The sequence below is a fragment of the Phoenix dactylifera genome, chromosome 6 (assembly GCF_051530095.1).
Source record: "Phoenix dactylifera cultivar Ajwa chromosome 6, Ajwa_hap1_PhDact_Kaust_v1.1, whole genome shotgun sequence".
NCBI classification, from domain to species: domain Eukaryota; kingdom Viridiplantae; phylum Streptophyta; class Magnoliopsida; order Arecales; family Arecaceae; genus Phoenix; species Phoenix dactylifera.
This window is the reverse complement of record NC_143195.1, coordinates 34,619,760-34,636,308: the sequence shown is the minus strand read 5'-3', so window position 1 is coordinate 34,636,308 and position 16,549 is coordinate 34,619,760. Positions and strand designations below refer to the sequence as shown.

At 39.6% G+C, this 16,549-nt stretch overlaps 3 protein-coding genes across 22 annotated transcripts in view; 1 reads left to right on the top strand and 2 right to left on the bottom strand.

Annotated features, from left to right (window-relative positions):
• Positions 1-6,071, bottom strand: part of ALG12 (homolog of asparagine-linked glycosylation 12) — a 44,898-nt gene extending 38,827 nt beyond the window's left edge. For 8 of the 20 annotated variants that reach the window (XR_003385127.4, XR_003385129.4, XR_016395599.1 and 5 more), the window contains exons 1-5: positions 5,866-6,071; positions 5,675-5,760; positions 3,932-3,973; positions 3,801-3,849; positions 1,111-1,197 (exon numbers count right to left, since the gene is read on the bottom strand). Coding sequence is in view for 7 of the 20 variants with exons in the window: in XM_088723870.2 (XP_088579996.2) it covers positions 1,111-1,197; positions 3,801-3,849; positions 3,932-3,973; positions 5,675-5,760; positions 5,866-5,923 (322 nt within the window). In the remaining 13 variants the exon portion in view is untranslated. Of the gene's footprint in view, positions 1-312; positions 493-1,110; positions 1,198-3,800; positions 3,850-3,931; positions 3,974-5,674; positions 5,761-5,865 lie in introns of those variants that run through there. The other 12 variants (XR_003385128.4, XR_003385130.4, XR_016395600.1 and 9 more) reach the window with 4 other exon arrangements.
• A 277-nt stretch (positions 6,072-6,348) lies between these two features.
• On the top strand, positions 6,349-9,184 carry LOC103704602 (nucleoside diphosphate kinase B). Its single transcript, XM_008787954.6, has 4 exons — positions 6,349-6,579; positions 6,778-6,826; positions 6,929-7,160; positions 8,861-9,184. Exons 1-4 carry the CDS (start codon positions 6,529-6,531, stop codon positions 8,973-8,975), a joined length of 447 nt encoding a protein of 148 aa, XP_008786176.1. The 5' UTR covers positions 6,349-6,528; the 3' UTR covers positions 8,976-9,184.
• A 1,260-nt stretch (positions 9,185-10,444) lies between these two features.
• On the bottom strand, positions 10,445-15,362 carry LOC103704601 (peptide methionine sulfoxide reductase-like). Its single transcript, XM_008787953.6, has 2 exons — positions 14,805-15,362; positions 10,445-10,917 (listed from the first exon to the last, which is right to left on the bottom strand). The coding sequence occupies exons 1-2, from the start codon at positions 15,168-15,170 to the stop codon at positions 10,666-10,668; spliced, it is 618 nt and encodes a 205-aa protein (XP_008786175.4). The 5' UTR covers positions 15,171-15,362; the 3' UTR covers positions 10,445-10,665.
• Positions 15,363-16,549: the final 1,187 nt, after the last annotated feature.

The window sequence follows — 16,549 nt, the reverse complement described above, 5'->3', positions numbered from 1 at the left end:
TAGTTAAAACCTTAATACCTAAAAACCACTTTCATATGCAATTGTTTCACATTCAATCATCCACTTTTCTTTTCTTTTCTTTTTGAGTAATGGTTTGGAGATTGTTTATAGATTGTCGTTACATATTAAAGTACAGAAGAAGTTAAAAACAGCTGTCAGATGTAACCCTTACATATTAAAATACAGAAGTTAAAAACAGTTGTCAGATGTAACCCTACAAACAAACCCCTTGTGCATTCAAACTTCTATGTCTTTTCTTAATAATGGCACAAATTAAATTCACTCATCGAGAAATTGCTACAAAAGTATTACACTTCAATCTCAGCCATTAACATGTCAGGCCTCCACATACTTTACCAGTACACTTTTGAACACACCTTGCCCCATGCAGCCACGGGCTTCATTAGTATGGCACAAGCTGCAGGATCAAAATCCATCAAGTTCTTGTGGAGGGGAATAAAATCAGAGATAACAAAGTCTAAGAAAATGCGCTGTCATATATCAGATGGGTATTTGTCTAGAAGCATGATGACGACGACGACGACGACAAGGGCTTATAACAAGCCAGGCTTGTGGGTACTTCTGCCAAACCACTAAGCTTAGTCAGAAACCAGCTTAGGATTGACAAGGTTTAATAGGCAGAGCGAAAGGCCCACCTTTAATAATTTCTGTTGCATAACAGAACTGGAGCAGGCAATTATAACTTATAAACTTAATGTTGAATCTGAATCATAGTAGCACGTATGTACATATGTGTGTATATGTATGTATGTATGTATGTATGTATGCGTTTGTGTATGTTATAGAGTAATGAATTCAAGCAGAGTTGACAAGAAAAGGGATTACAAAATAGCAACAAAGTTTCCTTAGATGGTAGTGTGCCACCATAATAGGCTGCTACAAGACATAAACTACCAAATAAGATAGACATTAGATTTTCAATACATACAGCATCATGAGAATTGCAACCCAGTTTCAATAGCTTTCAATGTAATGCATCTATTGTAATGCTAAATGATTCATTTAAGCCTCTCTATAGTCTATATAGTATGCAGATTTATGGATATTATGTGCTGAAAATGCTTCATTTCTATACACGAAATGAAATACCTGCAATGAGACTGTAAACCTTTGGCATGTGTAAACACTGCATAAGGAACACCACTGGTGATGCCAAAATCGATGCAAGAAGTGCACCTGGATGACAGAACTATATAATGTAAACATCATTAAGACTTGAGTTTTTCCTACATGAAAATACATCAGTAGCACCAGCAATGATGGCAAATTGATACGAGAGAAGCACCTGGGTGGCAGTTCCTAAATTTTAGCAACATAATGAAGAACTGACACCAAAAGCCCATCTTAAGTTATAATCTTAGGAAGGTTACCCTACAGTTCTCTTAAATAAAACACCAATGACAACCAATATGACACATATTTTTTAAAAAACAAATAAAACATACAAAGAGATCTATGAGGGTATTCATAAATTAAGAAACATACAAAAGAGTTGATAATTATCAATACATGTAACTCGAACCAAGCTACCCATGTTGATCTCAAAACAATATATCAGAGCTGCAGGCTGAGCTCAAGAAAACATCTGCATGCCAAATGTTCACCCTTAATGATAATCTCATTTTAAAAATACACCTATAGCTTCTGAGGTGTTCTCTTCAGGTAACAGAGCTGTCCTTGCCTTTACAGAGGATTAAAGCCACTTTAAGGTATTGTTGCATTTGCAGACAAAAGGTGCTTCTAAAGGCTTTGTCCACATAGGAGAAAAGAACCCTTCAGTCTATAACATCGCAGCACACCAACTGTTTGTGCAAAAAAAGAAACTCGATATAAACTTTGACTTGTACTCACAAGGTGTAATTCACAGAGAGCCCCAGCATCACTTAGATGTTCATAAAGAACTACAGCAAAACCCTAACATGATGATAGTAAATAACCAAGGTTGTTCCATCATTAAATATGACTTTTCTTTTTGAACTTAAAACAATTTTTTGTTAGAACTCCAGAATTCAAAGTGATATTGTCAAAACCTGAAGTCAGTCAGCCTGACCAAAACTGAGTATTCAAAACTTTGACAAAATAAGTTATCATCTAAAAGGCATTATCCATGCAAATCAATGTTAGATTAGGCAAAGTTTAAGCCAAAACAAAACCTGAAAGGGTCTATTCCTAACTCTATCAGCCAATTTCATCCAACCAAATCAGCAAATAGAAACACAGTAAGTGTTTTGTTTAGTAGTTGTGATCAATCTTAGCTATAGCACATCAAATAAACTTTTCATCGCACTGCACAGCACATGTGAACCTGGTCAAGCTCTGTTAAGCCAAAAAGAATGTGCTTAAAGCCAAATGCCAAAATTCACATAGTAGACAACTTTGGCTACTTTCCAAACCCTTGAAAGTTGAAAAGAATGTGCTTAAAGCCAACATTCCTGAAAGCACATCCAATTTAGTATGCGGAATGCAACCTGGGATCAACAATCCCAAGAGCATGCACTGCTTGATCATTTCCAGAAAGATGTCGAGTGGACTAATTTGCTATATACATATTCCATTTGCCAAGGGATGCTTGACTTTACCTAAAAGCAGATAATATAATTATATAATGCTCTTAAAAGGCCCACAATTTCCTATTAAATAGGAACAACACTCACACAGAGTGAACAAGATTGAGACCACATTTTTGTAACTGGAAACATGGGTCAACCAACATAGGTTCAATTAAGCACCATGCAGTTCAACAAAGGGTAAGTCCAATCAAAATAAGCATCACTTCTCAGTTGTCCAATTGGAATATCATTACCATAGTGAATAAAACAAGCGAAATTGGATATCCATTAAAGTTATCCAGCTAATAATTTGATGCACTTTTATGTATGTTTCCTCCTATAACTGATATGTTTCATAAAGCTTTGAGAGAAAACAAAGATCTTTAAAAGGAAAAAGTCTATTGTGGGTCTTAAGCCCCTTATACTACTGAGAATTTGATGGTTTCTTGCAATAATAAAGGGAATTCACAATAAGCCAGATGGCATGAGAATGTGCAATGAAGACAATAATGAGGTTGCTTTAGCAAGTGGGGCTTAGATTTCTGTTTGAGAATCAAGAAAGAGGAGAAAATCCGAAGGAGGAATGGATGGAGGTTGGGAAAAAGGATATAAAGAAGTCGGTAGGCGGTAGCAGAGGAGGAGGTAGCCTACAGAAGGAAAGACTGGCAGCGATGATGATGATCATGATGAGTTTAATTGCCTATGGTTACAATTAAGTAACCATAGCAATGATAGAATAATGTAGTCCGGCCTGAGCGATTCTACTAAAATGTAGAAAACTAGCAATCAGGTTTTGGCTGACCCAGTGAAAAGATATGAAGGTACAAGTATTAGAGAGAGAGAGAGAGAGAGAGAGCAAATCAACTGCTAGCAGAAATAGGATTAATATGTGATGCTCTGTGTTTAGGACATTTTGATTCCCATACAACTTACAGAAAGAACTGAAATGGTTAGTAACTAAACAAGAAACTTGACCGGCCAAATATTTGCATCAAAACTATTTTGCAATTGAAAATTGCAAAATCATCATAATATAACCATGTTATTCATAGTATAACCACATTGAAGAATAGGCAGTAATGTTAATATACAAAAGCAGTGCATAAACAAATAAAGTTTTCTGCCCTAAACATGTAAAAGAAAAAAGGAAAGCTTCATTAAAGCACTGTATTTTCAGGCATGCTCAAACCACCATGCAATACCGCATTTCAAAAAGGGCAGAGAATTTACCCATAAAAGTGCGAGGAACAACACCAGGAAAATCCAAATGGTCGTACTGCTACAAGCAAAATACAAAACTAATTAATACCACATTAAGGATCTCAAATATCTGGCAAGCAAAATGTGTGCGGGAAACTTACATTCTTAATGTGACGGTGATGGTAAAGCATATCATGCATTGCCTAAACAAAGAAAAATAAAGCATCATCTAACTGAAATGTTGACTGTGAGTATAATAAGACAAGAAAAGTAAATCCGATAGAGGAGGATATGTACACAAAAGCTAAATAGTTAAAAATGTTGTTTCATTAGTAAGGAAAGAGGTGGGGAACAGATAGAGACAACCTTGCCATAGCAGCAGTCAGGGAAGTACAATAGAACCCTATTACCGATGAAAGGTTCATAAAAAAGGAAGGAAATAGCACATGCGAACAAATACATCAGATATACTGTAAGAAGACTCAACTACAGCAGCAGAACAGACATAAAAGAATCTATGAGGATTTAAGCAACTGCTTTTCTACTGACATCATATTGTACCAATGGACCCTGAACTCATTGGTTTTGCATCATTTTTTTTTTCTGAGAAAAAAAAAGCACTGCATTCCACAAATGGATCACTTGAAAAACTGATGAACGAACAAATACAAGCACCAGTTGGAATATTCATCTTCAAATCGCATGCCAAAATAATGATGATTAAAGGTGGATTCGCAATCTACAATTCTAATTCATGTACTAAAAAAAACAACACTGTAAAATTATTAGCAAACAAAGAAACTTCGAGCCTTTCTTTCAAAAAGGATGTGGATGGTTTATTTGACATTAAAAAAGATATTTAAAGGGGGAAGCAATATAAGCAAATTATGCACAAAGTTTAGGACAAGTAAAAGATACGAATTAGTTAATATTTCAACTTTTAGATTCTGATAAAAAGCATTATTTCATTAATTTTCCCTTGTAGGAAATACATTTACTTGTCTCTAACACAAAGCTAGTTATGATTAAAACTGGTATTTCCTCCCGAAGGACAGATATGCAAAAAAACTGTTGGCTCATTGTCTTGTTTAACAGTGTATAGGAAGTCTTTATGGATGTTTTCTTGTTTCTCCCATTTTGTCAAGTTATTGTGTGGGATTTTGATGGTTTAACAAGAGAACAAATGATGGAACTAGGTTGCAGTTCAAGAACAGTGGTCTCACTTATTTCAGGAAAAAACAATCGAACAGAAGTATTTACACCAATCAACTATCGATAAATCTTCAATAAGTTCATATTATCTGGAACAAGCACAGATTTGGAGAAGGATATTAAGAGAGTTTTGCCGTCTATGGGTTCTCAAGGAAACGGCAACATCAGTGGTTGATGGCTTGACTGCACAGAAGCTACTTTGCAGAAGTCCGTATGACTTCTTGATTTTTCCCTTGCAAATGCATCCCCATGAGCAGTATCAAGAAATAGCTGATCACCACTAATGAGGGTTTTTCTTAGAATACCTAAAAAATCTATAGAGAAATTGTTTCTTTATTGATGTCAAATTGTTCTCAGTTCTCACTTATTTGAACAGTTAATATCGACTGAAGAGTTGATTAGGTTTAGAATAGAAAAAGGAAACGATCGGTATCCAATGAGCCTTAAAGTGGAACAACTATGGATCAGATACCAGATTTTCTTGCCCTTGGCGTAAGCGAGGACAAGAAACAAAAGAGGCTTTCCTCACCCCCGCCCCCCACCCCAGCCCAACCCGTGGATTTGCGAAAGAAAGCGTTCGTCGTCATTCTATTGCACCACAATGCGTTCGGATCTCACATAGGAATCTCTATGCTACACTATCGATAGAAAGATAAAATCTGAGAACGGAAATCAAGGGTTCGGAAACGTGCCTGAACGTTGAAACTCTCTTCAACCTTGGTGTAGGGAACCATGATTACATAGAAGGCAGCGATGGTTCCTAGCATCACATCCCAGCCTGCAACAAATTCACACGCCGCTCAGCAACCAACCCTAATGGGAACGAACGATCGATCGATCGATCCAGACGGATATGGATTCAAGAAAGTGAAAGAAGGCTGACCGTAGTTACAAAAAAATCCGGACGATTTCTCATTCGAGGCCGGTTTCGTCGTCGCCATCGACCCAGGCCCAAGACCCTAAAACCCTACCCCCGCTCTCTCGCTTTCTCTCTTCCCTTCGCTCGGCTCGCCGCCTCTCCCTATTTATAAAGCAGGACCGCGTGCCGTCGAATCCGCCGGTGAGCGCACGGTCGTCGTGGTGCCAGGCCCAGGCGTTATAACTTTACTGTTATATACTAAACGGCCGTTATAACGCGCTACTGACGGCCGTTACTTGCGTTTGTATTCTCTTTAAAATACCATCGTGAAAAAAATCATAATTTTAACTAAAATAATGGTAACCATTGTAGACTCTTCATGCAACCGGCTTCAACCAAGTACATTTATAAAATAATGATAGCTGTATCAAAAAATAAAATAATGATAACCATTATAGAGTTTCATGCAATGGGATCCGGCGGCCCATTCTACCAGGCTGTCTCGACCGCTGGATTGGAAATCCGAGGAATGTTGTCGTAATATACTTGCCCGCGATGCCGGCCAGGTGGGGTCTGGGGGTTTTTTCTCGCTCCTTCACAGCCTTCCGCTTTCCATTTCCCAAGTAGACTAGCGGAGGGCTCTTGTTCTTCTGAGCGCCGTCGCAGGGGAAACGAAAGGATTCGGATATGGAGCAGACCTTTATCATGATCAAGCCCGATGGCGTCCAGCGAGGACTGGTAACTATTCCCCTTTTGATTTCTTCTTCCCGATTTTTTTTGCTTATTTTTCTCGTATTTAGATGTGCAAGTGCTGGTAGAAAAGTTCCGATTTTATCCACCTCATCGATTATGGTATCGGATTGAACGGTCTTTTCCTTGTTGCGTTCATAGAAAAGAACTTTTTTGGTCAATTTTTATATATAATTTGTTGATCAGGTTGGTGAGATCATTAGCCGATTTGAGAAGAAGGGTTTCTATCTGAAAGGTAATTTTTCATGGGATTTTTTTATAGCTATTTTGTTTAGTGTGTTTTTGGTTGTTTAAAGGAGAAAGGTTGAATCTTGATGCCTTGGGTTTCTTGTTTTAGGCTTGAAGCTTATGGCCGTGGAGCGCTCCTTTGCTGAGAAGCACTATGCCGATCTCTCCTCGAAGCCCTTCTTTCCTGGGCTGGTGGAGTACATCATATCCGGCCCTGTGGTCGCGATGGTGTGGGAGGGAAAGAATGTGGTCGTGACCGGCCGCAAGATCATCGGGGCCACCAACCCTGCAGAGTCTGCCCCGGGCACCATCCGTGGAGATTTCGCCATTGAGATCGGCAGGTGACCATTTGTTCTTTTATAATTCAATCAACTTCAAGCCATATCACAGTCTGCTAGAAAGCACAATAATGTAAGAACCGTATGGTTCTCTCTTTTAGGGGTAATCCATGATGACGATAGGTTAGCATCAGGGTTATGATAACTTAGATAGCTATGTTGTTTATTGATTCTTGATTTAAATTAAGTTTGGTTTCCCTCAGATTAGCAGTTCATAACAATTGGTTATATATTATAAATATCATGTATTTAATATATTGAATTTTGTTTTATGGAGCATTATGATGTGTTATTTTTGACAACAATTCTATTCTGGTTAGTGTTTTCATCTGCAAGGTGGTGTGGTGTCAGTATTATTGGTCATGAATCTTCCATTGCTTATATGCAGTCTGATTATCCAATTTGCATATGTAGGTAACCTTGTATGGGTGGTTCTCGTATTTCTTGTGTGACAATAGAAGCTTGTATCTATTCTTGTTTCTCGAGAGTGTTAATGGTGCATGGGAGCTTGAATATGGTTAACTTATGTAATTATTGTATGATTGGCCGTAATGAGGTAAATTTCACCATGGGTATGGCTTGACTCCTAAAAAATATTGTCTGCCTCCTGGTTAATGCTGCTTGATAGGTACTGCTTAAAGCACTTGGAGACGCACCTTGTCGCATGTTTCTTTTATATCTAGAGCTGTGCTTAAGATTAGGAAGAGAGCGGGAAGGGTTTTTTCCCCCATCATGGACATTTTGCACATTTCGGGCATCTCTTCATTGCATCATTACAAGACCCATCATCTCATCTTATCATGATCTCACTCCTATATACCTCCCATATCGTGATTACGTATTGTGTTCTCTATAGCTTTGAAGCTAGCTGACTGAAGGAGAAGAAAGGAATAGTTGGTGTAAAAGGAAATGATAGATTCTGTATGTTTGGAAATCTCTTATTTTCTCTCGTTCCTGCACCAACCATGTATGTTGCAGTATGCTTTCCATGATGCTTATTCAGTTTTTTCAAGGATTTTCAATGACATCTCTAAATTTGCTGACCTCATCTTTTATGTTCTTTCCCATTTTATATAACAATTATTAGTTCTTAAGTTGTAATATGAGAATAATTGTACGGAGTCCCTCAAAAGTTACACATATTGATCTGCTAGGTACCAAGCTATTGCCTGCATTTATCCATTTTGCAGAACAGTTTGTATGTTGCTATTAACTACATTTTAAATTGATCCATTTTGGTGCACATTGTGGTTTTTGAGCTAGTACATTTCGTGTTTGCTACACCTTCTGGCCGTTGCTATAGTCAAGTTGGCGTCTGAAAACTTTTAGCCAACGATACCCACAGGTTGCAAACCCTAGCAGCACTATAACTATTATGCTGTTTTATGTTACTACACTTTGTAGGACCATATTAAAAATGCTTCTCCGTAATTTAATCGATGCTTATGCAAAGAGGTTGCAGTTGGCATTTGGTGATAAGATACTGCAGTTTGGAAATAGTTTCTTTTCCTTGGATGTTATGAGAAGCAGCGGCAATGCATGTTTCCAAACACTGTACTAGGAAGTTTCCCGTCAACTATGCACTCTATCTTTATATGGTGTTTTCTTTTTTATCGTAAATGCTTATTGATTTACATTCTTACAATTTTTATATCTCGGTCTATAAAAGCTATCTGACATAGGGATCATATATTCTGGTACAGGAATGTTATTCATGGGAGTGACTCAATTGAGAGTGCAAGGAAGGAGATTGCTTTGTGGTTCCCTGAAGGCATCGCAAACTGGGAGAGCAACCTCCACCCTTGGATTTATGAGTAGATGACGGTGGCTGCTTAGTTTGCAAAAAAATTCAGGGTCTAGTTGTATATTTTAATTTCCAGTTGATGGAATTTCAGTTTTGACTTTAAGCTTTTATCAGTCCCTGTTACTGGTCGAAGCGTGGATTTCAAAATCTGGATGCGTATTGAACTCATCATATTGGTGCATTGCGTGATTGTCATTTTAATATGCATGCTTATTATTAATAACATGCTGGCCTGCTGCTTATCTCATTGTTTTTCTATTAGAAGATTTGGTGGCATTCAGCAGTAAGTTACCAAAGTGGAGGCATCATCTGATAGGGATTCGAACATCTATGCCGAGTTATGAAGCATGAATGCTCCAGATGGATCCAGAATAAAACGTTATTAATTTATTAAGCTTTTGAATATTAAGGCCTAATAAATTAGCATTGTAAGGATCCATGTCTATTTAGTCTCACATCGGCTATGTGCTAGATAGATCTTTGGTATTTATATAAAACCAAAAAATCTAAATAATATATTTCAAATAGTCTTTTTTTTTTATGAAGTTCTAAGTTGTAATAAATGGTATCAGCCCCATATGGGTCAGGAGATATTGCACCATGGGCTTATTAAGGTGACTATAGATTGGCGAGTTTAAATAGAAAGAGTATGTGAGGATGCGTATGAGCATATATTTAGTTCCATATTAACTATTATTAAATAGATTTTGAATATTTATATTAGGCCTGAAAAAAATTCAAACAATATATTGTAGCTAGTTTTTTCTGGGTCACGTCCTGAGCTGTGACAAGCTGACAAGCATGATCACCTTTGAGTCTACATTACTGTGCCAATGGATTGCATCTGGTTGAGGTGATAAATATAGAACCACCATTTCTACCATTATAACACAACTTCCTTGTATACTGTTACGAGTCTCATTTTACACACGCTCACTCCTCTCTTTTTTTTTGGTGAAAAATGCTCCCTCCTTCAGAGCACTGACTATAAATAAACTTCCCTCCAACAAAAAGATTCCGAGATGGCGTCAAAGCTCGAGGTTTTCTGCTGACTTGGTTGAAGGCATTTATAACATCAACCTTGGGCATTCAGAATGCTTCGAGCGGTAAAGAACTCCTAGCTTTAACGTTTTTGTGGCTGTTCAGCTGGAAAGTACCATCGAGGACAAGCACAGGATCGTTATATTAGCAGGGAAAAAAGGTAGTATGAGACTGATGGAAACCGAGACGAATTCTAAGGGAGAAATAACCCTATTAAGGATTTGGAAGAGAACCGATGGGGCAGTACCACAGTTTCTTTTTTTGCTAGGACAGTCAGTACCACAGTTGGCCCAACAAAGCTAAAGTCAGTACATATCCCTGAAGAATTGATTGGAACTCCTGAATCAGCAACTCAAACAACCATCAGACAATTTTGTAATGACAAACTAGATATTGATCCACAACCTTCCAAGGTGGCATCTCAGTATGGAATCATGCTGCATACTCAAATGTGGAATCATGCTATACAAACAGTAACATCCGAGACCATAAGAATGCGCATGGATAAATACAAGCCGTATGTGTTCAAAAACTAAATGCATCACAAGGACACAATCCATAGACTCAGGTACATTACATACGAAACATAAAACTTTAATAGATCTAACTAGTCAAAACGACCAGGTATTGCAGCGGCAAACGGTGTTCGTGGTTCCTTTATTTTTAACCATAGCAGCGAATAGGGTCATTACAGCCTTTGGCTCCTGACTGTTTAAAACCAAAGCGCCCACCTTTCTCCAGGTACTGCTGATGGTACTCCTCGGCCCTGTAGAATTTTTTTGCAGGAAGGATTTCTGTCACAATCTTCCTATTCATGACCTTCTGGTGGTTCTCAAGAGATTCCTTGGCGGCCTTTTCCTGCTCTGGTGTATAAAAATATATTCCAGACCGGTACTGGGTACCAACATCATTTGCCTGCATACAGACATCAAGGGCAGAAGTTATCCAACTGGATCGAATATGTTGGTAAGACAAGAACATTAGGTGCAAGCAACCCTTAAGCTAACTAATATTTGCAACTAATCTCTCATCTGAAAACTCCACCAACAAAATTATTATAATAAATATAATATTATCATATATAAAGTCCTTGGACTGGCAGCGCTTATGTAAACAACATCAGACAGGTACAGGTTTACACTTCAGACCAGGGTAAACTTCCACGACTTCACTCTGTTGTGTTGTAAAAAGAAGTACACGACCACAAAATGCAAGGCATTGTTGAAGAAACCTCATGCACCCAGGTCGATAGGAATCTGCTTTCCATTTGATTTTTTTCCATATTGAACCAAATGAACCAATAACAGCTTCATGTGGCATACAATTATAGGCAGCAAAATCTTCAACATGATTACATAATTCCTACGACACACCAAGTAGCAGCCCTTCTATTCAATACATCCACTTCTTGATTGTAACTACAACACTTGAGTTGTCATGAATGACATGTGCTAAACTAGACATAATGCAACCCATGATTCCATCAAATATGCTTGTATTACCCATAAAAAGAGAAAAGAAAAATCAGATCTTCATGAAAAGGTTAATTGTTAGTACAAACAACATAGAACGCCAGATAACACAGTTACACAAGACATTATTATTAGAAAAATAGAATGCCATGTACCAATCAATTATTTTCTATTTTTATATTAACTGACTGCAAACATTCGTTTCAGATTTGATATATGCATTGGCGATGTTAGCACACAAACAAAATACCTCTTCCCCCTTAGGAGACATCAAAATCTTTTCAACAACAGAAGACAAAATTATCTGGTACCTACCTCTAGGCACAAACTGTGAGATCAAGCCCGGAATGGACCATATTGGACTGAAGTCGACAAGCCCAACCGACTTCAGTCCAATGCCAAAGGAAGAACCAGAACAGAGGTCTTCCTCAAAGAGATCAGGCCACGGAGTCGTAGCCAACTCCACAAAAATTGCAGTGGAGCGACGGCCGCGAGCTTATCCCCTCACTCCCGAGCTTATCCGTTCGAAAACTCCCTATAAATCCCCCTCTTCTCCTGCATCGGACCACCACCGAGCACCTTCTCCTCCTCCTTCTCCGATGACTGGGGTGCCGCCTTGGCCAAGCGCCGCCACCGAAGTCCTTTTCTCTCCTCTCTAGACTCTCGACGGCCCTGTTTTTCTCCTTCCCCTTGTTTCGAATGCTGTCGCCGCTAGCCCGCCGGACCGAACCCCTTGGCCAAGAACCTCCATCTCCACTACCTGCCGGTAAGCCCTTCCCCCGTTCCTCCGATCGAAGCTAACAAAGATGTTTTTTTTTTCCTTCCTCTGTTCAGGCTAAACCAAGAATGCTCTCGATTTTCCTTCCTCGTTGGCCTCCGCAGCTACCGTTGGTTGCCGCCTGCTGTCGACGGCTTGTCGTGGATCACCTAGGCCCGGCCACCACCGGACCTTCTTCCCAAAACAGGGTAGCAAGATTCCTTATTTAGGGAATGTGAGATTAACAATGACCGCTAAGAAGCGATGCATGAATTAGAGACATGGGTGTAAAGACCCCAGATTTTGACACTCCAAAGAGAGGCCAGGTACCTCTAATAACAACACCCTGGGCATTAATGTTATTAAAGAGAACCAATACCGTGCAAGGATTGCACTATTGCATCCATTATTTTGGGTGACTTGGTCCAAGCCCACTAGAGAAAACTAAAGGTGGTAACACCATTGCCAGTACACTTTCAACAGGAGTTATGATGCCATCTTATGGAACATGATGACCTATAAAAGCCTGGTCCAATCTGATTATGGTCCTCTAGCCATCAGACAGCATCTCACCTAGTGCCAATATAGATCTGAGGGCACAAACCCTATAAACAGATTAGGATTCGAGCTTCACTTGCATCAAACTCCCTAAAGTTTATCCTTAGGTCTTTTTCACATGATTTGGCACAATTTTACTACTTTTTCTACTTGCATCAAACTCCCTAAAGTTTATCCTTAGGTCTTTTTCACATGATTTGACACAATTTTACTATTTTTCCGTTGGTTCCATATTACTACATTTTTGTTGGTTCCATATTGGATATGCTCGAGTGCAGCCTCCCACAGTAGCACTATATAAGCCCCCAGCCCCCTAGAGGCCATAACCATCAAGTAGTCTCAACAAGTAGGCCCTAGCTAGCTCACACAATCACATTTTGCAAAGAGACTAACGCTTGCCTACTCAAGGCAGCTGAAAACTAAGATTTCTTCCTCCCTTTTTTTTGGAGAGGGGGGGGGGGGGGGGGGGGGGGGCTTGGGTTGGAGAGTGAAAAAGACTTGAAAGTGCTTCAAGAGGTTCAGCCAAGGCATCAACATGTTCAAGAAATTCTATGCCTTTGTCCTTTAGCTTTCTGCACAGTTTAATTCAGCATTTAGTTATAGGCATAGAATAACTTGGTTTTCCTCAAGGGTTTTATAATGGAACAAAGGGAAACTCTCGCCCTGTTCCTTCCCCACAACACTCTGAGTTAGTGGTCATGCAATTTGTCCTTCTTCACCCTTTAGTTTAGATTTAATTTCCCACACCCAAGTAGTTTTAATTCTGTATAACTTTCTTTTTCAGTTTATCTAGACAAGCAAACCTCTAGGTGAGGTATATCTCCAGCCTAGGGAGTTTGGACCTGCAATTCTATCTCCCTAAAGGATATTGGTGCCTCGGCAGCCTTTGAAGCTTTGAGCCGAACATGGGTCTTCAAGCAATAGTTGGATCTTGCCAAAGATTGGAGAGCAATGCAAACCTGGTCCTACAATAGGTAGCCTCAAATGTAGCAGAAGTTTTGGATGATAAGAGAAACTAGCAGTCGAATAGATTCTCCATCCAGCTTTCTCGACATGATTCCAAAGCGCCGCATAGACTTATCCTTGGGAATATTAGCCTCCTCTCTTCTTACGATGCAATAGAAAGTTCAACAATTTTTTTTCCTATTTAAAATTTGCCAAGCTTCTAAAAAGGCAGCTTGCAAAAATAGAAGATTTCGCATAATATAGTCTAGCGCTTAAGACCATAGTTATTAGAGGAGTCACTTTCTACAAAATATTGAAAATTTAAGAATATCGCTTGCCTTGACAGAAAATAATTCTAAGTTGCCCGAATTTTGTTTTCTAGTGGATGATATCAGGATTGCTGATAGTCGACCAACAGAGGATATTAAATTTGTACCAAACAAAAGTCGGCTTGGTGTAGATTGCCAGTTTATATAAAAAACAACAATAGGGGCAACTATTGGAGTATGCATCATGAGAAAATGAAAACTTGGGTCAAGTTTTTGTGCAGCAATAGTTAATCAACTTTTGGATATAACAATAACAACAGAGCAAGAAGAAAGAAATAGAAAAGATGCAAAGAATGGATGCAAGGTATTTGAGCTGTTTGGTTGCAGATCTGTTTCCTATCAATTATCTTCTATATGTTATGATGCAATGTCACGGAGGCAACATCTTTACAGAGCACCACCTCTAATAAGCATTCGACACTTCATTAGATGTCTCTCTCTCTCTCTCTCTCTCTCTCTCTCTCTCACACACACACACACACACATATTCTCAAAAGTAGAAGTAAATATTAGTGTATACAAGTTAAAAAGGAAACCATGAATGGGATGACAACCATTCATGATTTCGCACTTCAGTTATTAGCACTCCAAGTAAAAAGAAATCAGTCATAGGGCAATAAACCTTTCGGATCTTCGGTAAAATCGAATTTTTATTAGCACGGATTAAAAATAAAAGAACCTATCAGACCCATTAACAATCGAACTTTCACCAATTAAACCCATCCAAGATCCAAACTTTACCTGACGATTGAGGGTGGTGGGGTCATGGCGCCCCCAGAACACCCCGAGCAGGTCCTCGTACTTGCACTCCCGGGGATCATACTGGACCCGGACGACCTCGGAGTGGTTGGTGGCCCCGGTGCAGACATCCTCGTAGGTGACCTCGTGCAGGTTCCCCTGGCTGTATCCGACCTCGGTCTTGGTCACCCCAGGCACCCTCTGGAACGCGAGCTCCACGCCCCAGAAGCACCCCGCCCCGAACTGCGCGAATTCCTGCTCCGGAGCCGGCACGTCCTCGTCCGGCCCCTGCGCGATCGCCGACGACGCCTCCGTCGAGAGCCCCCCGCGGCTCCCGAACCCTAACCCGAGCTTCCCCAGCCAACTCATCGGCCGCGTCCACGAAGGGGGAGACGGAGGAGAACACGGGAAATAGGATTGAGGACTCGAAATTTTCAAGCAAGATAGGGGGTTTCCCGGGCACGATTCTTGGCGAGCGGGAGAGACTGGAGATAAGGGAAGCCAGCGGAGGAGGTGAGGTTAAGACTTAAGACGGAGGGCATGTTGGCTTCCGGGTTGCGTGAGGGCGAAGTCAACTCGGCGGGGTTAGTAAGACCGCGAGGGCTCGGGAGAGGACGAGGTAGGCTTGGAATTTGGGGTTTGGGGTTTGAGTTACCGGTGGTAGGTGTATTCATGCCGCGTTTGGGAGAGAAGTAGACTGGGCCACGTCGTCGATATGATAGTTACCAAGAAAGAAACGATGTGGATTTTGTGTGGAATGATGGAACAGCAAACAGCTGCTTCCGCAAACGTAATGCATGCTTCGTGGGCAAGGTTAATCGAATAATAAACAAATGTTCACATTAGGCTGTACGACGTGCTAATCGAATGAGGAGTGCTGCTTTAGTGCGTATATTAACAATCGCTGAAATCTTTTACTCGAAGACCGAGTAAAAGAGTTGAACTTTCGGACGTTCAGCGAAGAATAAAACTGGAGAGGTATTAACTGGGTTCGGTAGGGTCACCAGGAACTGCTAAATCAATTCAATATTAAATTGATGCCAAAATTTTATATTTCTTGGGCCCGTTGTTGTTCGTAGGCCGGGCGAGATTTGATCGGGCCGCACTGCGCGCACATCGACACAATATGTTGTAAGGCCCATCCTCGTTCCGGTCTGCATTCCGGCCTACCTTCTACTCAAGCTTTTTTTTTCTTTTCTTTTCTCTTTTTTTTAATAAAAACGGCTATCCACATAGTTATAACTTACATATATCTGGATCTCAAATTGCATCACCATTTTTATTTTTTTTGAAAATATTAAAAAATAAAAATATGCTAAATATGAATACTTAAATATTGTTGCTAACCTATGTTTTGTACCGGCCATACTGACATGGTTACAAAATGATATCGATACAAGATCTGATACCAAAATAATGTGCCATGTCAGACATATATAGTATAGCTTTATAATAAAATAGTGTAAAAAAGGAAAATCATTCGAAGAAAAGTAATCATGCACCGCAAGGGATCGTTTGAATAGTATAAAGGACTAGATATACCTCCATAGTAGATAACTCTTGGAGGTTGATACCATCTATTTCGGAATAATAAATTTGGTATGGATGTTATAGATAATTGAAACATGGGTCTTAACTCAGCAACATTGATGATCCATGTAATGGTTACCAAAAAATCAAAAAAGGATGCTCCATGTAATAACTTCAAAAATTCCACGGCCTCCATAAACAATTATACATCCCGAAAA